Genomic DNA, 25,230 nt, shown 5'->3' with positions numbered 1-25,230 from the left:
AACATATTTTTTTATTAATCAAGTAATTAATCCATCACGTTCATGGTCATAGATGAATCAAAATCTCAAATCTTAAAAATTAATGTATGTTTTGAAACTTTAGGGGCCAAATAAACATAAGACCGAACGTTAAATATGAGGACGGAAGGGTAATTTCCATTGTTGGTAAGGATTTCTACTCTTCTTAATTCAATCATAAATTTACAAACCTTCTTAGTCGCTGAAAAGGGCAATACGGTCATTTCGCAAGAAATTTAGGGCATTATTCCAGTCCAGGAATCATTAAAAGAAAATAGGGCCATTTTAGCAATTTTTATTTACTACGGAGATTCTCCCGCCGAGGAGCTGAAGGAAGAAAGTCGCGGGCCAGACGACGACAGTTCGGTGTTTGCTTCTCAAGCACTCTCTCTCTCTCTCTAACTTGTTGTCTCTCTCTCTCTTCAACAGTCACAGACGGAACCGAACGGCCAAAGCTGAGAGAAAATTCCCAATTCACTCTCTGCACGCGGCTTTCAGGTTTCTACGTTTTACCCCTTTGCTGGCTTGAGATTCGAGTCCCATCTGTCCATGGTCAGATTTTCCGACTCTCGTTTTGTTTTTTTTTTCGGATTCGGTCTGATGGAAAAACGTCGTTGATGATTGCTGTGGAACTTGGGCGGGAGGTCGTTCAGAGAATGGTTGATTGGATTGGATTCGATTGAATTGCGTAGAGGATAAGGAAGACGATCTAATCGAATTCGTGTTTCCGATCCTGATGGCTGTCTTCAATTCGTGAATTTTAGGAGAAAGTTGAAGTATGATGCAGAATCGAAGTCCGCCCAAGCATCGACACGATGGCATATCGCCGTTGCCTCTTGGAATGGACTGGAGCCCTCCTCCTCGAAAATGGGTGGGTCTTGTGCTTTGAATATGTGGATTTATTTGCTCAGAATTAGATTATGAGAACTCTTAATATTTTTCTTCCTTTCTTTGGATTTTTCTTGGTGGATTGACCGAATAGATTTCACAGGCTTTGTCGAAATTACTTGTCCGGCTTGCTGGATGATGGGATTTTGAACAATGGCTACTGTTTGTTTTCACGATCTCATTGATTTGTTGTTCAATCCTTTAAATCTACTTTCAAGCTCTCGTCGAAACATACCATATTTACTTTAGATTACTCCTAATGAGTCGCATCGTTCTTAGTTTATCAGTGGCCTTTTTACACCCCATAAACGAACTGGACCCCTTTTACCCTTTTCTTATCTTTTCTAGGGCATTTATGGCTTCTTCGGTTGCAATTTTGTTTATACCAATTGTCATTAAGAGGAGAGAAAAAGGGGGAAAAAAAAAAAAAAAAAAAAAACTGAACGACAAGTTTTTGAAATTTTAGTTAAGAAGAAGAAGAGTAAGGATTTGTGGTTTAGCTCTATGTTGTTGTCAATGTTGGGTGGTGTATGGCAACTATCTCAATTGTTTCCTTTATTATTGACTGCGCTCTTTATATTTGGTAGTTTATTTACATCTTCACTGGGAATGTTCCATTTCATGTGCAGAATGGGAAGAACACAGTTTGGCCTCATGACCATCACACTGGATGGAGTTACTGTGTCATAATACCTTCATGGGTTGCTCTTCCTAAATCACGAGTTGCAGATCCTGTAGTGGTACGCATTTCATCTGATCCCTTTTGGTTTGGTACTTCTGGATGTAGATTTATTATTATTATCTTTTAATAACATCTTAGTAATTAGTAAACTCTAGTATAGAATAATCACTTGCATTATTTGAAGTTGCAAACCATGATGCCCAAAAAATGATGTTTCAAGAAAATGTGTCGTAGCTGCGATGGATTAATTAATAATGGTGCAAATAATTTCTCTTGTATGAATCCAATTATCATTTCTAGCTAATCTGAGGATAGCTAAGTGAATAAGTTACCAATTACGTCCCAAAGGTTGACGGTTCTATCCCCCAACCCTGTCATTGTGAACTAAAAAGAAACTTATCCACTTTCTTTCATTTACATGTTTATAGCATAGCACGTCTTTGCTTGTACATTAACATTATCAAGGGACAGTTCTACAGGGTTCAGGTTGGTGTACAGTCACCTGAGGGGATCACAGCAATGCGGGGAGTATTAAGGCGATTTAATGATTTCTTGAATTTATTTTCTGATGTAAGTTTATGCATTTTATTTTACTTGGGAATACCCCTTTTCACATTGAAAATCTCTCTTGTTGTGGTTACCTCCTGTCTTTTGAGGAAAAATTACTCATGTTTTAATTGTTTTCAGTTATGAAATTTTATCACTTTGTAGGTTAAAAAGGCTTTTCCAAAGAAAACTATTCCACCAGCTCCATCCAAAGGAATCTTACGGGTGAAAACCAGGACGCTCTTAGAAGAGGTGCACAATCTGCAAAACGTTGCATGCATGAGTTTGTCATTTAATTTATTTTCTTCAAGTATTCTTGTTACTTTATATAAGCTTGCTGGCAAATTTTTGGTATGATTTGATGACTTGCATGAATCAATCCTTCTGCCAATATGAAGTAATGAATTGACGATCATCTTCTACAGGAACAAGGAATGAAGAATATTAGAACGAATACTGAGTTACTGACTGTTTTAGATATTTTTAAGTCATGCCTAAGTTTAGACACAGTATCGGTGTACCCTGATGTATCTGTTGTGCCTTCCTCTGTAATAATTTCTTTGAAGAAAAGTAGGAATCATTAAACAACCACATCTGTCTTTCAGATACTATAGAACTTATAATAGATTTCATTAGATTCTTGGAGCACTGCACATTTGTACCGTGTGTTCTTGTGCACTGTGCATCCTTTTTCTGTAGTTAACTAAAACCTTTTGATTTTGAGATGAGAGTGTTGATGTTGTCCATTACATGTGTAATTATCTTTATGCATTTTGGTTGTGTATCTGTAAGACTGTAACTATTATTCTTCACAGGTTTAATTTTGTTGCAGAGAAGGCGCTCTTTGGAGGAGTGGTTGACAAAGCTGTTGTCTGACATCGACATATCAAGAAGTGCTGCAGTAGCGTCCTTCCTTGAGCTAGAAGCTGCTGCTAGGTCTTGTACGTTCTTTCTAGTTTAGAGGGTTATTCAAAAATATCTTTGCTATGTATTTATCTAGTTTTTACCCCTTAAAATGTTACTTCTAAACGTTATTATTTTCTGTTCACCATAACACATATATTGAAGTTTTAACATTTTAATTCCTGCCTCAATGCTTGCAGTTTTCCAAAATGATAATCAGGGGCCTTCAGATGAAAACCCTGATTATAACAGCAAAATTTCTACACATCAATCCCCTCCTAATTCAAGCTCATCTACTGTTGCCGGTGGTTTGTCGCTTGCATCAGATTATGGCAGTGATACTGCTTATGAGGCGTCTGAACTTGGTACAGCAAGTCTGGGAAGAGATGATAATTCTGAAATTGCCATGGATGATTTAGCTCTGGACGACGATCTTTCCAGTCCAATTGAAAAACTTGTGAAGTATGGATTGTCCAATATTGATGAGGGACTCTTTATGGGTCAGGCCATTATAGAGCAGTTGGAAGGCCTTCCAAAACACAAATCTCGTCCTGGATATAATAGCAATTTAAAGGATGGGCACAATGGTAGTACTTCCAAGGCATCGTACTTGAATAAAAATGGACTGGTGCCGTTTGCAGATCCCGAGCATGGCAAGGTAATTGGTCATGCTCGCAAGCTGTCTGATGAGAGTGTGGCAAGTGATGCAAGTTCTTCTCTGAGAGGTGGAGAAATTTCAAGCTTTTCACCATTAGGCAATGGCTCACTTGACCATTCAGGTGCTGAGGTTTCAAATGCAGTTGAATTTCTTAGCAACCCTGAATTGCATTTTTCACATGATGCACTGCTCTTCCCAAAGGATCATCGCCATAAATTGAATAGGGTTCTTTCAACAATGCATCAAAGGCTAGTGACTGCAAAAACAGACATGGAGGACCTTATATCAAGATTGAACCAGGAAATAGCCGTGAAAGATTACCTTACAACAATGGTATAATCAATGATATACTAAAAAGTTTCTGTTCTGTTCTTTCCAAATGAGAATTAGCTGGCTGTTTCTGGTCTAGATGTTAGAATATCTCTATTCTTACTGCCCTTTGAATTATTTCTTTTTATCTAAATTTTTTTTCAACACATTTTTTCAGTATTTCATTTTTCACAGCCATCGGCTGTGCAAAAGTTTCTTATGAGTGGTTCCACATAATGACTGTGCACTATCGTTAAGTAAATGCCAAATCATTTTTTGATGTCAAGTTTTCCTGTGCCAATGGCTTGTAATCTTCGGACCGACTATCATAAGTTCTCATTACTAGCTCAATAATGCTATCATAAGTTCTCGAAATGACTTCTGGTTGTGCTCGTGATTACGTGCTGGATGCTGACGGAAACCTAACTCATCTTGTGACAATTTATTTCCAGGTTAAGGATTTGGAAGTAGAACTCGAAACAAATAAGCAGAAAAGCAAAGAAAACCTTCAACAAGCTATTTTGATGGAGAGGGAAAAGGTTACCCAAATGCAGTGGGAAATGGAGGAACTTCGTCACAAATCATTGGAAATGGAGTTAAAATTGAAGTCTAAAGAGGTTTTTAATCTTCGAAATTTGCCTTATTTATCTCACTGTTCTTACTATTTTGCACTAACTCTTTTTGATGATACACAAAATGCTCTAGGGTGAAGATCCACTTTCAGTGCCTACAAAAGAATTTACCCTCCAGGAGAAGGTTGCTTTGCAAGAAGAGCTTGAATCCACGAAAGAGCAACTAAATAATGTTCTTAAGCGATTCGAAGAGCTTGAAGGAAAATCAAAAGCAGACATCAGGGTTCTTGTTAAAGAGGTCAAATCTCTTCGAAGTACCCAAGCCAAACTTAAACAAGAGCTCAGTCAAACACTTCAACAGAAGTCTGAGACTGAGGTAATATTACAATCTGCTAATTGTGCTATGATTATGGTGTTAAACGAAAGTTCAAGCTGATAACAACTTTTTCCTGTTTTCTCAATGAAGTACTACCATTGTTTTAAATGGAAGTTCGACATGTTTCAACACGGACAAATTATTTTGCTTTGGTTACTCACTCTTTTGCTCATATCTCATCTACTTTTTACTTAGTAATATATTTTTTTTTTCTCTCTCGGAGCATATATGTTGAATTCATAATAATAGAAGAACGCCTACTGTTTTAGCTGGAAATCTGCGTTGCTATATCTGTTCAGTTTATTGACTGTGAAAATCTGTTAGCATATTTTGACAGAACTAAAGAGTCAAATTTTAGTATGTCCTGTTGATGTTCTTTTTCTCCTCATTCAGGAGTTCCTTCAACAGGAAAGAGAAATGAGACAGCACGATAACACCGCTTGGAGAAAGCTGCTGTCTGAATGTAGGAGCCTACGTGATCGGCTTAAAGAATGCAGCATGAACTTTTCAGCAGATGATGATTATAACCATGATGTGGAATCATCAGCCTTATCTAATGCCTTGGATTTGTTGACAACATCTTATGACCAACTCAATCTCCTGCTCACTGAGGTATCCAATACGTTTTGATATGTATCTATTATGTAATAGAGTTCTTTTTTGTTCGGCATATTCTCAAGGCTGAACCAACTAAACCATTGTCTCCTAATCCCTTCCACTCATTTGTACTGGTAAATGGCCAAATATTGTCCTCTTTGGGCTTTTTTTTTCGGGATTCTCTCAAGGTTTTTAAAATACGTCTGCTTGGGAGCGGTTTCCACGCCCTAGGGTGTTTCGTTCTCCTCTCCAATCGATGTGGGATCTCACAGTCCACCCCCCCCCCCTCAGGGATCAGTGTCCTTGCTGGCACACAGCCTTTTGTCCACCCCTTTCGGGACTCAACCTCCTCGTTGGCACATCGCTCGGTGTCTGGCTCTGATATCATTTGTAACCACCCAAGCCCAATATTGTCCTCTTTGGGCTTTTCCTTCCGAGCTTCCCTTCAAGGTTTTTAAAACGCGTCTGCTAGGGAGAGGTTTCCACACCCTTATAAATGGTGTTTTGTTCTCCTCCCCAACCGATGTGGGATCTCACAGTAGTAAACCCCTTTTTAGTTCCCTAATAATAGTTGACTCCAAAGGGCAGTCCCATCGGCAAGTCACGCAGTGTTATCTAAGACGAACCGTAATAATATTTCTTATGTCTGCCCTGAGGACGTTCCTAACACTCCAACCCATTATCGTTGTCGAGGTGGGATCCTTTTTTCATCACCATTTTGTCTCATCCTGCTGCTTCATCTGAGTGCTTTATGGTGTTGTTTAAGTAAATAAACAAAACATTTGTTGGGATTAACTGTCCAGGAAAACCTTCTACTCGCTGGCAACAAAACCGCTACTTCAATGGCAGATGACGACGTTCAAGATCGCCACAACAGTTCGATTGAGATAGACACAGAGCTGAGGATGATACTTAAAGACATGTTCACAGAAAACGCTAGGTTGAGGAAACAGGTCAATTCGTACTACCGGCATAGTATGCAATCGAAGATGTCAAAGGAAGCTGATGGTGCAGAGGCTTCTTCTTCTTCAGAACATACTGAAGTACATACCAGTACAGAGACATGATAGCTGTTGATCAGTATATTATTTCCCTCTTTCCTTCTTTCTTTTTCTAGTTTTTCCCCCTCCACCCCTCTAAATATAAGAAAGCACTTGGTTGATTCAGTAGCCGTTTTGCTCATCTTTGGATAAATAATGCAGCTAGCTTGGTATAGTGGATAATTTTAGCCAATGGGTTGGTGCAAAAGTCAGTGATGTCATTTTGTGGCTTGAGTTTGTTTTTTAGGGAAGGTTACATTATGAATTAGGGGACCCTGCAACTGATGAGGGATGCTCATATGCCCCTAACATTTAACCTATTTGGCCCCTCCCACGACACACATGTTCTACTTTTACTTTGTCTTCATGTTTTTGTTCATTTTGAGAACAAATGCTAACAAAGCCAAAAATTGAACATTTGCACTTTTGGTCTGTCTATTTAATAGGATAATCCTTCATGAACGTTTTAACCTATTCTTAGATTATGGACAAAATTTGAGACTTGAAATGACGTGATGGTAACTTTCAATTTTCATTAAATGAGTATCCTTGACCAATTTTTTACCATGAAAGTTTGTGAAAGTAAAAGACTAGACTGACGTCTAGTGGCATATTTGTTAGTGGTGAGCTTGTGTTGTTACAAATGGTATCAGAGCCTGACATCGAGCTGTGGGCCCAAGAGAGTGAATTGTGAGATTCAGATACCATGTGCCAGCGACGGAGGCCCCATGGAGTGAATTGTGAGATCCTAGCACACATGAATTGTGAGATCTAAACATCGTGTGCCAGCGGACGGTGGGCCCCTGGAGGTGGATTGTGAGATGGGCGGGCCCCGAAGGTGGATTGTGAGTTCTCATATTGGTTGTTGAGGTGGATTGTGAGATGGACGGGCCCTAGAGGTGGATTGTGAATTCTCACATTAGTTGTTGAGGTGGATTGTGAGATGGGCGGGCCCAATATGGATTGAGGTGGATTGTGAGATGGGCGGGCCCTAGAGGTGGATTGTGAGTTCTTACCTTAGTTGTTGAGGTGGATTGTGAGATGGGCGGACCCAAGGTGGACGGTGATCTCCCAAGTAATTCATAGAATGTCTATTTTGGTTTGTGTTTGGGATTAAGATTTATCATTTATATATATATATATTTAGACAGGTGGCAGAAAATGATTGGGGGAGGAAAAACGGGTGGCAGAAATCTTCACACGTGTTAGGTGCAGCAGCTTCTATAAAATTGGATAGTTGAGTTAATTAAAAAAAAATATATATATATTAACTTCTTTTTATTATTTTATTTTATAAATTAGTCTCTATAAATTTATAAACATATATTTAACAAAATTTAATAAAAATTATCTCAAACTAATAATAAAAACTAAATTTAAAATGTATTTAAGATGTTGAGTAATTATATTAAAATGAAATGCAAAACTATTATTAGAATTTAATAATGTGTCGAGTTACATGGGTGAATTTATTCACATAATATTTTTCTTTTACATGGAAATATTGTTATTATTTAATTAATTTTGAAATTTATTTAAATTACATGCCACGTGGCCGAAGGTCAGTGGTCAAGGCTACTAGGAGAGAACTCCTCGCTTTCAGAGCTCCATTACGTAATAAACCCGTCGTATTATAAAATGCGAGAAATGTCCCAAATCGGCGCAAATTAGAACATACTAAAATGCGCGTTTTTCTTTTTTTGGTTCAGTTAATTTGCATTTTGTCTCCAGTTTCTTTCATAGACACTGCCTTTTCTCCTCACCGCTCATTTCTTTCTGTGATTCTCTTCCGCCGCGCTTTTTCTTTGATCTGCCACGAAAGCTCAGGGCTCAAGTTGATCGTCTCGCGAGACACAGAAATTTGTCTTCACTTTGATGCGTTTCTCAGATTGATTTGGCAACGAACAAGAATTCGTCTTTGTTTGTGAACGGATGTGCTCCACCGGCGTTCCATGGCGTCTTCGGCGGCTATTCATCTTAACATCTCCGCCTCTTCCTCTCTCCGCCTTTCCAAGGTCTACTATTATTCTAATCTGATTGCGCATCGCTCTCTAGTTATTGTGTGTTTCACTGTTTTTTCAAGTTCTGTATAACCGATGTTACTTCCGGCGTCAGTTTATTGGATTTTCCTCGAGTTTTTCGGATCTGTTGTTTTATTTTGACATGGAGAAGTCACTGGAGATGTTATTTGGAGAGAAATTAATTGCTTGGACCGATAAAGATTTGATTGAAGTATTTTATCGAACTCATTTTTTTTGCTTATATCTTGTTGGAACATTATTACATTTTGATTTCGGTATTAGATTGTTGTCGAGTGATTTGGATAGAGATTTACTTCTTGGACTGATAAAGATTCGGAAGTATATTTTAGAACTCATTTTAGGTTAAAAAAAAGCTTGTTGTCGTGTTATTACATTTTTGTACTAGATTGCTGTCGAATGACTGATGGACGCATTGCTGTTCTTACCATAACAATTTACACGGTTGCAGAGATCGTTTAATCCAATGCACTTTTGTGCATCTTTTTGCCGTTCGCTCCTCTTCTCTTTAACTATAGGAATCTTTTTCTTTCATCTCGCTGATGTCTGTATTTTATCACTTTATGTATCCTGGAAGTAATCGATCTAGGTAGCCATGGTTTTCTCTATTATCTCACTGGAATCTTCCGAAAGTAATGTTCTCTTCTCTTTTGCATTTGGTTTCCTTTGTACAGAGGTCATCTCTGAGGCTCACTAGGAATCAGACTAAATTTACTTCTAGCACAACTCGGGAGAGAAGGTCTCATTCCCTGAAGGTTGTCCAGTCAGTCCTGAATACCAGCAAGTCAAATTTGAACGACAATGGAGCAAGTGAAGAAGCAAAACTGCTTCTCGAGAGATTATATGCCCAGACACAAAGATTGGAAGAACACGTAAGCAAAGATTCTCACTCCCCACAAGATGTTTGGCTAGGACTCAGTCTTGAAAATCTCGAGTCTGGTCTTCAGGCTGCATTGACAGTGTTGAAAAAGAAGGAAGAAGATCTACAAGATGCAGAAAGAACGATTCTATCAGAACGAAGCCAATTAAACAATGCGAGGGAGAAGTTGGAGAAGCAGGAGGAAGAAATTACTGCTGCTTATCATAAACAGCAAGAATTAGAAGACGAGCTTAAGCAGGCAAATCTGAACTTAGCTTCTCAAGCTAGACAGATTGATGAATTGAAACTTCAAATCAGGGAGAAAGACGAGAGGATTGCTGCAGTTGAATCTACCCTTACTTTGAAAGAAGATGAGTTGACGAAAATGAGAGCTGATTTGGCTAAGAAGAGTGAGGAAGCTATTAAGACAGATTCTGAACTGAAGTCCAAGTCCAAGCTTCTGAATGAAGCCAACGAAGTAGTTAAAAGACAAGAATTTGAGCTACAAATGCTTAAAAACGCTGTGCTAGAGAAAGAACAAGAACTGGAAGTTTCTGTAAAGCTGCAGAAACTTGAAGAGGAGAAACTGGAAGTTGTAGAGAAAAATCTGGAGAAGAGAACCACAGAATGGTTGTTAGTACAAGAAGACCTGAAAAAATTGAGAAAGGAATCATCTAAGAAAGCAGTGGAGATGAACAAAACTGTGAACGACTTCAACCGAGTGAAGAAGCTTCTTGCTGATGCAAAAAGTGAGCTGGTTTCCTCTCAGAAGTCTCTTGTATCCGCCAGAAAGAAAATAGAAGAACAAGAAGATATTCTTGGGAAGCAAATGACAGAACTTGAAGAACAGAAGAAGGGTATCAATGCATATATGTCAAGTTTAGAAGATGCTCAAATTGAAATAGAGAGCGAGAGAGTCAAGCTTAGGGTCGCACAGGCCCAGAACAAGGAGCTTGAACGTGTCTTGTTCATGGAAAAGGAGCTCACAGATGAGTTACAGCAACAACTGAAGAAAGAAAAATCCAATCTCCAGCAGGTAACTGAGGAGAAATCGATTCTACAGAAGGAGTTAGAGCATAAACATATCGAGTTTGAGAAAACTCACAATCTCCTTCAAGGTAAAGCGTCGGAGTTGGTCGAGGCCAACTTAGAAATCCAACGTTTGAAATCTCAACAGGTTTCTCTTCAACTTCTTTTGGAAGAGAAAGACTTGGAAATACATGATGCACAAAAGAAAATTGAGATTTTAAACGAGGAAATTATTGAGCTACAGACACTTATGAGTAGTAAAGAGGCCCAGCTCAGTCAGACAACTGTTATGCTGAAAGAGAAAGATGAATGTGTTCAGATAATGCAAAACGAACTGAATGATACAAAGCTGAAAATTTCTGAAGCTGAAGCCGTGGTAGGCCACATAGTGGATCTCACAAACAAATTGGTGATGTCCATCAATGATGGCGACGACGATGCTTCGGAATTGAACGATGACCTTAGCATCAATCTACAGCAGCAATTCTTCAAGCAACCTACTGATGATAATATGGGGCTGCAGAAGAAACAGCTTGAGACCGAGCTAGAGCTCACCAAGGAAAGCTTGAGACAAAAAGAAATGGAAATTCAAGCTGCAGAAAGGGCCCTGACCGTTAAAGACGAGGAACTAAAGACGGTTCGGGAAAGATTAGATACAAAGGAGAAAGACTTAGAGAATATGAAGGAAGAGATGGATGAAGAAGCTAAGGATCTGAGGAAGCTATACGCTTTGGCAGAAGACAGTGTTGGAGTTGGAGACTTGGCAATTGAAAAGCTTCAAATTGAAGCTGCTCAGTTAGAGGTTGAAGCAGCAACTAGCGCACTTCAGAAACTCACAGACATTAGCCGAGAGCTTCTGAATAAAGCCAGCCACAGCCTCAAGGGTGATATCGATACGAGAAGCATTCACTTTCAGCTGCACGACGATGACAGCGACAACGACGTCGATACTAGAATAGGTGGTGGGATCGATAATAACAGCCAAAGATTCAATGAAGTGAAGCTGGAAGTTTCCCGTCTTTCATCTCTAACCGAACAGCTCTTGAAAGAGGCTGGTATATTTGTTGATGCGGATTAGTGGATAACTACATCTATTGGGATGAATAAAAGGTCGTTTAAAATTTTTGCACGAAGTTATTTGATTGATCTGCTAGGTACTCAAAATAATCAGAGCAGCATGTCTTCAACTTCAGTTTCTCCACTTATGAAGCTTGTTGCACTGTTTCTATATATGCTGGAGATCTCGAGAGGGATTCAAATATGAGTTCGAACATAAAAGATTTTTTCATCCTTCGTCTGAAGATTTAAACTGACGAAGATTTAAACCTATGATCTCTGGTAATGCGTAGAAATGTCTTATTTACTGCATAAGCATATGAACATTTTTATACAAACAACATATTATTCTTCTAGACATGCACATTCTTAGGGTTTGTTTGTTCGTTTCATAACTGTACAGGAGTAGTTACATAGTACTGGGAGTATAAACCAGTCAGTAAAGCTAATCTATACAGATAACTTGGCAGAACACTTTGAGCTGATAGAACAACGAACAGGCTGTAGAATCATCGAGCGACCGTGCCAACGCCATCTCGGAAAAGAATATTTTTCACAGGCGGAGGAATCCAAGCTGGATTGTTGGCATTCTGACCTTCAGCAGTATGTTGAGATTCACAATACACAAGGTTGCCTTGCGGCTTCTTCACCTTTGACCTCCCCACTTTCTTCCCAAATGCAATTCCCAGCTTCATTGCTGTGAACAGCCCAAATGCAACCAGAACTGGTCTAACAGACCAGTGAAAATCCTCAAGATGTTGGTACTTTTTCACCATCCCTGGACACGTGCTAAAATTAACTGCCTCGACCTCAGCTGGATCGGCCATGTACGTATCACATTCTTCTTTGAAAGCGAGAATTCCAGGGAACTTGACCATGAGGCAGCCATTGGGCAGGACCCACCAAATCCTCCCTGTAGCCCAGACACCTCCTTTCTTACGAGGCCATTCGAATCGTGGTCTCAGAACGCTGGCTTTTATCCGTACAAATTGGCCAACGCAAAACGATTCTGCCATCTGAAACTGGGAAGAGTTACCCTTCCAGAGGGTTTCTACACCGATAAAAGCAACAGCTACATTACCAACACGATCGATTGAATGAAGAATTCCCACTGGAGAGTGTTTCTTCTCTGCTTCCTTCAATCGTATCCAATCACCAGCTGCTAACCCGAAACTCACCCGCTCAAGCGTAGAAGCACACACTCTTACAGGATCATGGATTCCACGAACCCTCACCAAGACAAAAGCATCTTTTTCAGTCTCACGTTCCAACCCCACTATCCTTCCTTCAGGGATGTTCATATTATCTGACTTGCACGAGTTCAATGGCTTTCTCGAACGCACCAAGTCGTTCACTTGCAAGTGATCTTTCGAGAGAAACCATTCAGTATGTCCAGTGGCACTTGATTTGTTCAACACTTTTGAACTCCCAATGGCTTGCCAATCATTGTTAACGCCTTGTAGAGAGCTACAAAGCAGAAATAACTCCATCAACTCATCAAATTAAAGGGCAAAAAGGGTTAGAAATGGCAAAAAAGAGAAGCCATTATGAACCATATTAATCATAAAAAAACTGAACAGTGCCACTTCCCAGTTCTCTACACATCTATAAGGTACACTTCTAAAAATCTGAGTCTATCAATATTCAATTCATAAACAAGGTGATTCAGTAATCTGCTTTGGTTTATGTAGGTGCTGCACAGATTTTAATAAGGCAACAACAAGAAGACGAGAAAGGCACGTAAACTGGGATATCGGTTCTTGGCTTCAAAGGTAGATTTTAGCCGTTCTTTTGCATAAAAATCTCTCTTTAAAACACATTTCTCATGTTCCTTACTGTTTACATATTCTGTTGGTGGTCAAAACTTGAAGTCTAAATGTAACTGCCCAAGCCCACCGCTAGTAGATATCGTCCTTTTTGGGCTTTCCTTCAAGGTTTTTAAAACACGCCTACTAGGGAGAAGTTTCCTCACCCTTATAAAGAATACTTTGTTCCCCTCTCCAACCAACGTGTGATCTCACAATCCACCCCCTTCGGGACCTAGCATTCTTGCTAGCGCTCGACCTAGCATTCTTATTAGCAGATATTATCCTCTTTGGGCTTTTCTTTTTGGGTTTTCCCCTCAAGATTTTTAAAATGCATCTGCTAGGGAGAGGTTTCCACACCAAGGTGCTTCGTTCCCCTCTCCAACTGATGTGACATCTCACAATCCACCCCCTTGGGAGCAGAACATTCTTGCTGCACTCGCACTCGTTCCCATTTTCAATCGAGGTGGGATCTCACACAAAAAATTTAGTTGGATAGTACAAAAAGAAAGAGACTAGTTAGTTACTGATGCTAGTTTAATGCTAAGTGACCCAAGTAGGAAATTCAAAAGAGACTCAACTAAGGCAAACATCCACAAAATAGGATCAAGAAAGAGAATGGAGAGAAAGCCATAAACCTCTTACAATCTGAACAAGGAAGCATTTTTTGATAAGGGAAATCAAAGTGTCATGAGACGATATGAAGGAGGCGACGTACCTCTGGAACACATTTAGTATATCTGTCATCAAAGGACGACTCCTCAAGTCATATTCAAAGCAACCAAAAAGAGCATTCTCAATTAGAGGAGGAAGTCCACTTGGAATACAAGGCTTTTCTTGTTTCCTGACAACAGAATGAAATATTTCATCAACTGATTTCCCGTGCCATGGCGGAACACCAGTCAACATCTCAACCACGCAGCAACCAAATCCCCACGAATCAGTTTCATTCGATATCGGACCTCTAATTTCTGGCTGCCATTGCTCCGGTGCCATATAGTTAGGTGTCCCAAGTCTCTGAATTATATCCGTATTTGGTATCGGTACACCACGCAGTAGAAAAGGAATTCCTAGATCTCCCAAAATTGCTTGGTCCTTGGTAGAAAGGAGCACGTTCGAAGGTTTCAGATTAAGAACCAAGACCTCTTTCGAGTGCAATTCTAAAATCCCCTGAGATAGACTGATTCCATACCTGCAACAAGTAGCATAGGTGGAGAATTTTGCCCTCAAAAAGTGTTATTAGAACTTAGAAAGACTAATCTAACAGATTCAGATAGAGATTTTCACAACTTTTTTTTTTTTTCACAAAGTTTCAAATCTATATCAGAATATCACCTCAATACATCAGGGAGTGAAAGCTTTCCATCTTTAAGACGAGCCATTTTATCAGCAACTGATCCTTCATAGAACTTCATGATTATGCATAACTGTAAGAACACACAAAGGAAATTAACATCTTAGCAACCTACACACATACTTCCAACGAAATAGCCCGACAAATGCAGTGTAGCAACCGATACCGGAACATTACCTTCTCGTCGATTATAGACACTCCATACAGCCTGCAGACACTCTTTCCACCTTGACACTTGTAGAAATGATCCTCAAGTTTATCAAAAACAACCTTCATATGGTCTTCTTTAACAGGATTCAACATCTTGACTGCAACTTCATGGTACTCATCATAATCCTTAGTGGACTGATGGAGAGTTGCTAACCAAACGTCACCGAACACACCCCGCCCAATCCGATGCCTAAGCTTCACCTTTGAAGGTTCAATCCTAGGGCTTGGGTAGTTTGATGAAGCAACCACTGTCCTGACATGATCAGGATCGCCATCAAGAAGCTCATACTCAAAAGAAGGAACCGCTTGAGAAGCAGCTTCTTGTGTAGCCATTCCTCAACTGGAACAAACAAAGAATCAAACCAAAAACACAGAACTAGAATATAGCATTACACCAAAAAAACACAACAGTATTCAGGAAAATCAAAACTCAACTGGAACAAACAAAGAATCAAACCAAGAACACAAGGCCGATTAATTAATTCGGCAAAAAACAAAAACATAACTACACAAATTAAAAAAAAAAAAAATTAAAAAGAAAGAAATCCGATCAACTTTAAATCAAAAGAGAAGCCGACTCCAATCAACTCGAAATCTCAGTCGGTTTCGAGGGAACCGAAAACAGAGGCAAAACGGAAAGAACTTGAAAAGATTCGAGAGAAGAGAAAGAAGATACCGATTAAGGAAATTGAGGAGAAATCCGAGGGAGCTAAGGAAGAAACATGGGAGTGAGAGAGAGAGAGAGAGAGAGAGAGAGAGTGAGAGAGAGAAGAAATGGGGAAACGGAATTGAAAAGAATTTAAAGGCTAATTTATTGTACAGAAATGGGAAGAGAGAAAGAAGGAAGAGAAAGGAAGAAAAAGGAACTGAGCCGGCGAGGAAATTACGGATTAGTCCACTTGTTCGGTGTAACTGAACGCCACGACAATGACTGTTAAGTTCTCTTTTAGATTTTTTTATTCATTTTTATAAATTTAGTATTTAAAGGTAAAAAAATTTTATTTTAGAAACAATAGGATAGAAACTGTTTATAAACTCTTTTAATTAATTTTTATTTTTTTAATTGTTAAAGAAAGTCTCCCATTTAAATATAGGGGTTTGTAAACCTATAAGATTAGATTTTCAATTTCTTCGAATTTCTTCAATTTTAAATTTCAAATATACATTGAAAAAATGCTAAAAAAAATGTATAACTTAAAAATTGGTTGATTGCATTTATTATTTGATTAAATTTTTTAAAACATAATAATAATGGTGGATATGATAATTTATTTTAATAGTACGAGACATTGACTAAGTTAGAGATGAATTGAAAAATAGATGCTTGAAGATAGGTAGGTGATTTTGTTTGTAAAGTCAAATAATATTAATTTGTAGTGCAATACCCAATATTCATTGATTTTTTGTTACGCAATCTTCAAATACAACTGCCAATAACTTTAGTGCATTACATTATTACTATTATTATTTTATATCTAAATGATTCTTATCATTATTTTATTTCAAAGAGAATAAATTGAAGTTTTAGTCTCAGAATCACCACGTGGCATTATCAATAATGCGCAAAGTTAGACATCTATTTTGTAATAAAATGATACCCAATCGCTTTTTTTTTTATAGTTAAAATGACGAGTTTTTCACTTAAATTCATACTTATTGAACCTCAAATAATTTCGAACCTATTTGAGCCTCAAATAATTGATGGACTTATTAAATAAGTTTTCATACAATTTACCGTATGAAAACTTACTAAAACACTTTTTGTCAGACGGGTCATAAATCTATTAGATTTTTTTTACTTTTTAATTCCAACCATCAAATAAACACAAATTACAGCAACCGAATTGGTCACAATGGAACTGTCATACCCAAATTTGAAAACAAAACAAAAGTCCCACAAAGAGGCAAGAAGACATTTTAAGAAAGAAATTGGCGTGCAGCTTTGTATATAGCAAGTTTTGATAAGTGCAAAAGCAAGCAATTTGTCATTAATATTTGTTCTATACCTCTAAGAAACATATAATATCATCTTTTTTCTGCAATTTTTCTGATTGGTCCTCCTAAAATTATGCTGTCCATAGCATAGTTTTGAAAAAAAAAACGAAAAATAAAAGCATTATTTAGAATTTTTGTAGCCATCAAAATTGTAAAAGACTAGGAATTAAGGACCCACACCAAAACGTAAAACAAAACAAAGCAAAACAGTTTCAAAGACATTATAAAGAAAAAGAGTTGATGAAAACGAGGAACTGAAATTGACAACTAGAAAGACAAAGCTACAGAGTTATGTCCGTAAGGAACAAGTTGGGTTTCTCTATAGGTACAACAAACACAGGGTATTTCATACAATGCTTCTCTCTATATCAATGGATAACTTCGTATTATTTATTGCCTAACCATTGTCATTAACCACAAAAACAATAATCACCAACTCCCTATTATGCTATAATCCAACCAATTTTGGTATCCATCACTATGAATCAACTCTGGTATGGTATTCCTATGGTACCTTATTATCAAGGATATGAACGAAGGACCCATCAGAGTTGTTTATTTAGACTAACTCAATCTAGTTGTCTTGTGTGTGTATCAGTCATTTCTAATCTTCTACTCAGACTCCTATTGATGGATCTCTTATTTTTATTCACTTTCTCATAATGTCGTTTCTCACGGCATAATTGTATTAAATTCTTAAAACCACGCACCAGGCTAGGGCGAGAACCTGATGGACGAGCCAGGCTATTGATGCTCCTCTTTCCTGTAGATGCCTGCTTGGTGTGAGAGAACCACCCTCCCAAAAAGAGTACCACCTTTGGCTCATTGTTGCCATGATGTTGAAACCTTCCACTCTCTGCATCGTTGTAGTATCTTTCCATATCTTCCTTATCATTTTGCTTGTAGCTTTTTGACCGAGATGATATCCTGAGAGTTTAGAACTCTATAGTGAGCATAACAGAATGGCAATTGGAAACAGGGGGATCGGATGAGAGATAGTCATGGTAAAAATACGTTACTTAGATGAATAAAGCATTAAAGGAAAGGATATCTTATATGCTTTGCTTTCTTAGTCCAATCAAATACCCAAATTTTCTAACAGCATATTCTATCACTTTCATTTTCAATGCCTAAATCTTGACTATATTTGCGTATGTAATGTTCTTACCCTTTAAGGATCAATACTTACAACTGAAATTTAAGATATTCTAAACTTGCTCACCTGGCAACTGCATTGTCAATGCAAATTATCTTCCTCACATTTCTAAAATCTTTGATAAGAAGGAAAATAGAAAAGACAAATAAATCTAACTAAATCTCTCTAAAATCCTTAATACTAATAACAATACAGATATTAGGAGGCCAATATACACATATTAGGTAACAATACAAATATTAAGAGGCAACAATATATGTATTAGGAGGAAATGCGTATATTAGGAGCTAACAATACATATATTAGGAGGTAACAACACATAAAAATAAATGTAACTAAATCTCTTAACAATCCTAGATATTAGGATATTAGGTAAAAATGGTAACAATTCCGGATTACGTAACAATGATAATACAGATTTAAGTAACAATACATAAAAATAAATCTAACTAAATCACCTAACAGTCTCCCATATTAGGTAATAATCCTAGATATTAGGATATTAGGATATTAGATAAAAATGGTAACAATATACGTATTAGGTAACCATTGTAAAACCGGTATTAAAGTTGATATTAGGTAACAAATAAATAAATCTAACTAAATCCCCCAACAGTCCTCCATATTAGGTAACAATTCTAGATATTAGTAACAAAAAAATAAAATAGTAACAAAAGTATTAGGTAACAATGGTAATACACATGTTAGATCGATAACAATACATAAAAATAAATCAACTAAATCCCTTGTCAGATATTGTTACTTTTCGGTCAAGTTGGAATATTGGTATCCATTATGGATGGAAGATGGGTAGCTATGGTGGCTGGAAGATCGGTAGCTATGAAAGCTAAGTCGATCAATTAGACCTCCCAGAATAGAATGATGTAATATCATGTTGTTGCAAGGTAGCTAAATAGAATGATCTAATATCACGTTGTTGCAAGGTAGCTAAATCCTAGGTATTTGAATTCCAAAATTAGATCTCCAAGAATAGAATAAGCAACGCTGACAATTTCATTCCTTCAACGAAAGTGTATATAAGGAGGTAAGAGCCTTACCGACTGAGCAGTTTTGAGGAAACCACCCATTTCTTTGATTGCTTTCTCATAACATTGTAGCCAGTTGTGACATGCCGGACAAATTGAAGCTGAACATGTTAAAACAAGGAAATTCAATGAACAGAAGCATTAAGCTGTGTAATTCTACTCTCTTTCTTTTCATATTTCATTAACATCCTGGAAGCACAATCCTGACAGTTACTAGATTCACAGGTAATGCATCAATATCAAGTGTAAGAAAGGGATCAGTTACTCGTTTAAAGAAATTTATATTGTTGTTCAAATAGAACGTAAATTTTTGAACTAAAATAGCCTGTCCAACGTGATTTTTATGTTACCAATACTATGATATCCACATTGCACACTATTGACCCTGACAAGTAACTTATTGAACCAATTCAATTCAATCAAATTTGAGGGGGTAACAGTTAAGCATATTCAGCTTCTGTCCATAAAACATTATTGCTAGAAAGATTCGTGAAGCTAGTGAAGAAAGGGCAAGGATATGGCAATATAAATTTCAAGGACAAACACTAATCACACGCTCTGATTTATGTCATGTTGGTACAACTAATGATCCGACATTAAAGGAAATTGAAATCATCGAGCACAAAAGACAACATAAACTACAGCTATAAAACTAACTACATACCTGATCACCATCCTTGATGCCAAAATTTGCAATGTAGTCTGTATCATCAACTAACTTCTGACCAGCATAGCATAAGCAGAAATACCACCACACATGGAGCCTCCACGAATCAAACAAGAACAGAAAATGGTTAAATTGAGAAGAACACTCCTATGAACTTTTGTGTCACAGTGAAAAGATATCCCAATTAAAAATTTCTTGTTACGTTAAAAATTTAGAGCTGATAAGTAGTTCTATGAAGCATCACTTTAAAATCGTCTACATGTCATCAAAATATTGTCCTTAGTTTTGACCCGGCTATGTAAACGAAACCCATGGAACTGGAATTTCATGATAGGATCTGACCGAAGATAAGGGTAATCTCATTCTTACAATCAAATGGTCAAATAGTTAAATGAACCAACCATGAAATCTTTCCTGGTCCATTCTGTGGCATGTGACTGAAGACCGACTCCACTGCCCCCTTTAATTCAGCAACAGTGGCTGATCTCTTAACTTGAATATCTGTGTCAAACATCTCAATTCATTGAAGTCCTTCTATGTTTAAAGAGAGTGCAGCGAAGACTCTTCAAATTTAGGGCATCATTTTTTCCTTCTTTTTCTTTTTACATTGATGGTCAAATGATAACATTTCAAGAAAATGAAATACTTCAAAACCATCAATCCATTAAAAAAATCCTCTAACATCTAGATTAAACTACCAAAAACAACATAAAATCCTTCAAAATCCTCAAAATCAGAAAAGCACAACGTATAAATAAACTATATAATCCTCCTAAACACCAGAACAACCAAAACCAGAGATTCCTCTGCTCTTAAACAGACATAAAACAAACTCACAAGCGGCAATTTCCCCCAAACGAATCGATGAATCCAGAGCAAAAAATGCATCAACACACAAAATATTCCACAGCACAGAAACAGAGATTACCGAAACAAGAGCCATCTAATTTAAGGACGGAGAGCATGAGAGGCTGATGCGGAAGCTGGCGATACAAAACGTTCTTCTTCGAGAGACCAACAATCATCAAAGGAGACGAAAGCAGCGAGGGCGATCTCCGATTCTTCTCGACGGTCGTCATTGGCGGCGGAGAGTGGGCAGCGTCGAGTTTGCCAAATCCGTCGACCGCCATGGAAATGGAAGGTGAGACGATCGGAAAGGGGATGAAATGGGGGGCTTAATAGACAGAGGGAAAAAGGGAGATGCTAAGGTAAGGAGAACACGCATAGTGATGATGGAGAGAGGTGAAGGAGGAGAGTTTTAGGGTTTGGCTTTTTTGAAGAAAGAGTCGCATTCGGAGCTTGTGTCGGAGGCAATTCCTGAACTTAACTTCCATTTCTTTTTTCTTTTTTTCTTTTTCTTCTCGTTTTCAGTACGGTCTCGGAGAAGACGACAGTTACCACTGGGTGACGTGGCGATAACGGTTTCAGGCTGCCTTCACCTGCCTATCCCAAAACGATGTCGTTTTGCGTATTTTGATTACATGTTGCAAGAGGAAAGTTGTGGGATAAGAGTCGCTTAGTTTTTACTTAATATGGAAATCCTAAAGGAAAAACCAAAAAGGTTTACGCTTACTTTATTAATTATAAGATAAACATTATGTATAAATTATATATAATAATACCTTAATGATATAACATATGTCGCACGTGATTTAAAATTTTAAAAAAATTATTTTATAAATGTTAAAAGTTTATTTACACAAAAACTTAGATTCTATCGAAATTAATGAATTTATAAAAACATTTCTTAGTGAGTGCATTAGCGAACTTTTAATTGATTATAAATAAATACGTAAAATTTACTAAATCTAAAGTTTAACTGGATGAAATTAAAAGTTTATAATAAAAATTGATACACTTAATGTAAGAAATTTAAAATTCTTCCTAAAAATTATCTAAAGATGATGAACAATGTATTTAACCGTAAAAATAAAATAAAGTAGGATTAATTAGAAAAATGATGTGACCTTGACTATGAGCTCGAGTTGTAGATTCAAAGTTCCCCCACCATATTTGTAATAAAATTCTAAAGAAGGAAGAGATTGATAACACTAATAAACTTGAAACAACGGAGTACTCAAATCAAAAATACCATAAAACTGACCACATTCGCCGCAATGCAATGCAAAACTCGCAAAGACAATTATAAAACAGACTATATTTCTTATTTAAAATATCAACTTGAATCTAGCTCAATTGACATAAAATATATCCTCCCGACTAATAAAATATATCCTCCCGACTAAGATGTCAAGTATCACTCAGAATTCCGGAAAATAAATAGATAAATAAAATAAGTGAACACCATGATGATTAGCAATCTAGATATATAACATATGAAAAAGAGGGTCTTGTAGAATTGCACCAATAAGAATGGGCTCAAGTACTGTTCAGGGAATTAGGACGTTACACCCTAAAAATTGGGTTACCATGGAAGTCGATCAGAACAAAAATGAATCAAACAAAAAGATAAATGCTAGTGCCTAAAAAGAGAAAATTGGATCAGCACCTGCTCAGAGAACAAAACCCTCCCACAAAAAAAGAAATCAGCTAACCTCTCGTATTATTATCTGGCCGACCATTTAGAGGGTTTATTTCCCTATGAGCTTATAATACGCATACAAACCAGAGCCAACAAAACCCAGAAGTTGCCCAATAACATTTAGCTGCAAACACAACAAACTATAGATTTCAGAAAGAGCAAATAAAAGGACGATGGGTCGGGAATGTTTGCGATCAAATTGGAATGAATGGGTATTTTACTCACCAGGTCGAAAGGAAGGCCGCCAAATATCATCCACCCAAGTCCAATTGTAAAGAAATCCTACAATATGAAGTAACAAGGTCAACTGAAATAGGAAGATTATTGGAAGAAGTATTTGGGCATTAACGTAAGAGGAAATCTATCTATGAATTGAAAGTACCTTCAGATTACCACATATAGTTTGTGTCACTGCTGAATTTAGAGTGGTGTTTAGAAATATACTATAGTTCAAGAAGAAAGCCAGTGTGCATGAACCAAGCATCACCATCTGATGAAAGAAAGGGCGCACAGGTCATGGAAAATTGGAAATTTCCCAAAGCATGGTGAAATTTCACAGACAAACCATTTATGAAATATAAAGATTTGAGAAGTGCAGGGGGGGCGGTTAAAGAGACAGTGATACCACACACATCACACACTTTTAAATCAATCCATCAAAATATGATTAAACAGTAAATGTATTGGACTATAAAAGGTCCATATGCTTGACCACGAGAGGCAAACTAGTTTTTACATTAAGAAAAATGTGTGTGTGCATTTATAGACCCAGTAAAGAGCTCTGTACAGTAAACAAAACTTACTAGAAATCCAGGTGAAAAAAGATGAGGAAAGCTAATAGTTGCCTCCAAGTCGCCCCGTATAAATGTCCAGAAAAGTAGAACTGGAGCGCATAATATTCCTACGATGGATTCACAAAGGAATAAGATGGCAGGAGTAGGAAACATACAATTACCTAATTGTGTTGGGGGGGGGAATGGGCAACGCCAAAATTCTAGTTTTACTATGAATCAGTTAGCTCACCATTGCACCACATGAGGCCAAAGCTATTAAGACCACTTGATTTTCCTAACATGAGGAATTATAGAAAAAGTATTCAGTAACACGTACAAGGAAGTAACTCCATCCAAATATCCAAAAGAAATAAAGAGAGAAAGACAAAAGAGAATAGAAAAGAAAAGAAGTCAAACTACCAATGCGGGAAATAGTTGCAAGGTAGATTGCTGTGGTGATGTTGGACAGGAAAACAATAGAATAGCCATATACGTCAAAGGACAAGTCGCGAGCTCCAGCAATAAATGCACCAAGAACTATCAAACCAACACTGATAACAACCTTTAAATTTTCAGTTTAAGTATTAAATCAGAACCATTTCCATCAAAATAAAATATCCGAGTTAATGAACCAAATCAAAAGGACTGTAATGAAGAAGAAAAAAGAGGAATAGAGGCTTTGTAGTGCAATGCTAGGCTCTAGACGCGATGTCAATGACAACTAACAGCTAACGGAGAGTGATGGCATAAACATTCTGATGAAATCACCTATTTCTCTATTTCAAGAACCCAAAATCCTCAGACAAAATAAAGCAGGCAAGAGCACAGGAACCAAAATTAAGGGAGAACAGACAACCACGCCCCTACAGATGTTAGACGATCTTCACTAGGAGATCAACCTAGAGTAAATGAATTTGCAAAAGAAGGGCGGATTATGAAGTTGAAGAAAAAGCACATGGTTGCATGTGGCAGCTGCAGATCTTACCTTCCAACAACTGAATATGTATACTTTTGTCCTGCCAGAAGATACTCTACAACCATTGTGAAAACGACTGTGGTTCGCCTGAGGGTCGTGTACATGGGAACATTTACTCCACGAACAGACTCCATAGTAGCTAGCTTTCAGGAAGAAATATTGGAGTTCATACACATCAATAATGTACGAAGAGATAAAGCATCTACAAATTCTCATCAAATAATTAAAATTTACCATGTAAAGCAAGTACGTCCCAGCAAGAGGACTGGTTTGCCTCAATGTTTTCATTGGAACCATTGAAGCAGCATTATCAGAAAATGAATCACCCACCGTAAACGATATGACTTTCGAACGTCTCAATGCATATAGAAAACAACATGAGCATACCATCTGCACCAAAAATAAGGGAAAATGTGTCTTATCAACAAACAGTGTCTCAACAATCAGTTACTATTCGAAAAAACATTAAAAGAAACACGAGACTCGTGAACAAAACCATGCCATAATTGACGAGGGAACATTTAAAGATCATGGCATTAAAACGATGACGATCAATACAAAAAAATAGCAACCTGATGTAAAGGAAAACATTAAGGAAGCACACAGACGTAGTAGTTGTAGTTTCACTATCATACCTAAAATATTCTATACAAACAAGAAAAAAAAAACAGTATACCAGTACTGCAATCTACAGACAATGCTCTCCACTGAAGAAGTCCATAACTATAAGATGACAATGATTGAGTATATCGTTCTCTTCAAAAACCGAATCGACGTTTCAAATCCAATTATTTCACTACCGAGATTTGTTCAAAGTTCAAAGAGATAACCAAGTAGACATTTACCTGAACAAGTGTAACAACGTTTGCACTTGGAAAATTATAAGAAGAAAGCGCTGCTTTGTTGAACAAAATCAATAGCACTGCATAATAGATAAGAAACCTCCGGTTAGACAAAATTGAACAGGAATAGACATCATCAAGTTGGCCGGGCTCCCAGACACCGATCAAACAGACTAATGAACACCATCGACTGTACAGAAAGCTCTACAGTAAAATTAATTTATTCTCGAACATTAGCTCTTCAGTAGATCATAATCGGTAAACTGAACGGCCAAAAAAAAAAAAAAAAAAA

At 37.4% G+C, this 25,230-nt stretch overlaps 5 protein-coding genes across 7 annotated transcripts in view; 2 read left to right on the top strand and 3 right to left on the bottom strand.

Moving 5' to 3' along the window:
- The first annotated feature begins 326 nt into the window (after positions 1 to 326).
- Positions 327 to 7,012, top strand: LOC111443237 (PX domain-containing protein EREL2-like). Of its 2 annotated transcripts, XM_023080962.1 has the most exons (10): positions 327 to 889; positions 1,536 to 1,646; positions 2,060 to 2,158; positions 2,300 to 2,386; positions 2,967 to 3,075; positions 3,238 to 4,028; positions 4,457 to 4,621; positions 4,710 to 4,952; positions 5,346 to 5,564; positions 6,353 to 7,012. In XM_023080962.1, the coding sequence occupies exons 1-10, from the start codon at positions 797 to 799 to the stop codon at positions 6,614 to 6,616; spliced, it is 2,181 nt and encodes a 726-aa protein (XP_022936730.1). In that variant the 5' UTR covers positions 327 to 796; the 3' UTR covers positions 6,617 to 7,012. The 2 variants fall into 2 exon arrangements, with proteins under 2 accessions (XP_022936730.1, XP_022936732.1); XM_023080964.1 differs by lacking the exon at positions 327 to 889 and having other exon boundaries at positions 2,068 to 2,158.
- Positions 7,013 to 8,309: 1,297 nt separating this feature from the next.
- LOC111442800 (myosin-11-like) lies at positions 8,310 to 11,717 on the top strand. Its single transcript, XM_023080327.1, has 2 exons — positions 8,310 to 8,604; positions 9,303 to 11,717. Exons 1-2 carry the CDS (start codon positions 8,542 to 8,544, stop codon positions 11,592 to 11,594), a joined length of 2,355 nt encoding a protein of 784 aa, XP_022936095.1. The 5' UTR covers positions 8,310 to 8,541; the 3' UTR covers positions 11,595 to 11,717.
- A 190-nt stretch (positions 11,718 to 11,907) lies between these two features.
- LOC111442801 (E3 ubiquitin-protein ligase KEG) lies at positions 11,908 to 15,775 on the bottom strand. Of its 2 annotated transcripts, XM_023080329.1 has the most exons (6): positions 15,620 to 15,756; positions 15,377 to 15,427; positions 14,909 to 15,281; positions 14,713 to 14,804; positions 14,096 to 14,569; positions 11,908 to 13,039 (listed from the first exon to the last, which is right to left on the bottom strand). In XM_023080329.1, the coding sequence occupies exons 3-6, from the start codon at positions 15,272 to 15,274 to the stop codon at positions 12,082 to 12,084; spliced, it is 1,890 nt and encodes a 629-aa protein (XP_022936097.1). In that variant the 5' UTR covers positions 15,275 to 15,281; positions 15,377 to 15,427; positions 15,620 to 15,756; the 3' UTR covers positions 11,908 to 12,081. The 2 variants fall into 2 exon arrangements, with proteins under 2 accessions (XP_022936097.1, XP_022936096.1); XM_023080328.1 differs by lacking the exon at positions 15,377 to 15,427 and having other exon boundaries at positions 15,618 to 15,775.
- Positions 15,776 to 17,173: 1,398 nt separating this feature from the next.
- LOC111442589 lies at positions 17,174 to 21,141 on the bottom strand. Its single transcript, XM_023079997.1, has 5 exons — positions 20,734 to 21,141; positions 20,207 to 20,306; positions 19,803 to 19,902; positions 19,151 to 19,239; positions 17,174 to 17,863 (listed from the first exon to the last, which is right to left on the bottom strand). Exons 1-5 carry the CDS (start codon positions 20,933 to 20,935, stop codon positions 17,506 to 17,508), a joined length of 849 nt encoding a protein of 282 aa, XP_022935765.1. The 5' UTR covers positions 20,936 to 21,141; the 3' UTR covers positions 17,174 to 17,505.
- A 974-nt stretch (positions 21,142 to 22,115) lies between these two features.
- Positions 22,116 to 25,230, bottom strand: part of LOC111443662 (nucleotide-sugar uncharacterized transporter 3) — a 4,178-nt gene continuing 1,063 nt past the window's right edge. Inside the window, exons 2-10 of the mRNA XM_023081578.1 lie at positions 24,942 to 25,018; positions 24,331 to 24,486; positions 24,106 to 24,239; positions 23,541 to 23,671; positions 23,371 to 23,415; positions 23,151 to 23,248; positions 22,730 to 22,837; positions 22,573 to 22,629; positions 22,116 to 22,471 (exon numbers count right to left, since the gene is read on the bottom strand). Of these exons, the coding sequence (XP_022937346.1) occupies positions 22,397 to 22,471; positions 22,573 to 22,629; positions 22,730 to 22,837; positions 23,151 to 23,248; positions 23,371 to 23,415; positions 23,541 to 23,671; positions 24,106 to 24,239; positions 24,331 to 24,486; positions 24,942 to 25,018 (881 nt within the window). The 3' untranslated portion in view covers positions 22,116 to 22,396. The remainder of the gene's footprint in view (positions 22,472 to 22,572; positions 22,630 to 22,729; positions 22,838 to 23,150; positions 23,249 to 23,370; positions 23,416 to 23,540; positions 23,672 to 24,105; positions 24,240 to 24,330; positions 24,487 to 24,941; positions 25,019 to 25,230) is intronic.

The sequence above is a fragment of the Cucurbita moschata genome, unplaced genomic scaffold, assembly GCF_002738365.1.
Source record: "Cucurbita moschata cultivar Rifu unplaced genomic scaffold, Cmos_1.0 Cmo_Scf00005, whole genome shotgun sequence".
NCBI classification, from domain to species: domain Eukaryota; kingdom Viridiplantae; phylum Streptophyta; class Magnoliopsida; order Cucurbitales; family Cucurbitaceae; genus Cucurbita; species Cucurbita moschata.
The sequence above is the reverse complement of the archived record's forward strand: the minus strand, read 5'-3'. Positions and strand labels throughout refer to the sequence as shown.

Coding starts and splice junctions, on each gene's coding strand:
- LOC111443237 (XM_023080962.1), top strand. CDS start 797: ATGATGCAGAATCGAAGTCCGCCCAAGCATCGACACGATGGCATATCG. Junction 2,387..2,966: donor CCAGGACGCTCTTAGAAGAG/GTGCACAATCTG, acceptor ATTTTGTTGCAG/AGAAGGCGCTCTTTGGAGGA. Junction 3,076..3,237: donor AGAAGCTGCTGCTAGGTCTT/GTACGTTCTTTC, acceptor CAATGCTTGCAG/TTTTCCAAAATGATAATCAG.
- LOC111442800 (XM_023080327.1), top strand. CDS start 8,542: ATGGCGTCTTCGGCGGCTATTCATCTTAACATCTCCGCCTCTTCCTCT. Junction 8,605..9,302: donor CCTCTCTCCGCCTTTCCAAG/GTCTACTATTAT, acceptor TCCTTTGTACAG/AGGTCATCTCTGAGGCTCAC.
- LOC111442801 (XM_023080328.1), bottom strand. CDS start 15,274: ATGGCTACACAAGAAGCTGCTTCTCAAGCGGTTCCTTCTTTTGAGTAT. Junction 14,805..14,908: donor TGTCTATAATCGACGAGAAG/GTAATGTTCCGG, acceptor GTGTTCTTACAG/TTATGCATAATCATGAAGTT. Junction 14,570..14,712: donor TCACTCCCTGATGTATTGAG/GTGATATTCTGA, acceptor TACTTGTTGCAG/GTATGGAATCAGTCTATCTC.
- LOC111442589 (XM_023079997.1), bottom strand. CDS start 20,935: ATGGCGGTCGACGGATTTGGCAAACTCGACGCTGCCCACTCTCCGCCG. Junction 19,903..20,206: donor GGACCAGGAAAGATTTCATG/GTTGGTTCATTT, acceptor TGATTCGTGGAG/GCTCCATGTGTGGTGGTATT. Junction 19,240..19,802: donor GCATCAAGGATGGTGATCAG/GTATGTAGTTAG, acceptor TAACATGTTCAG/CTTCAATTTGTCCGGCATGT.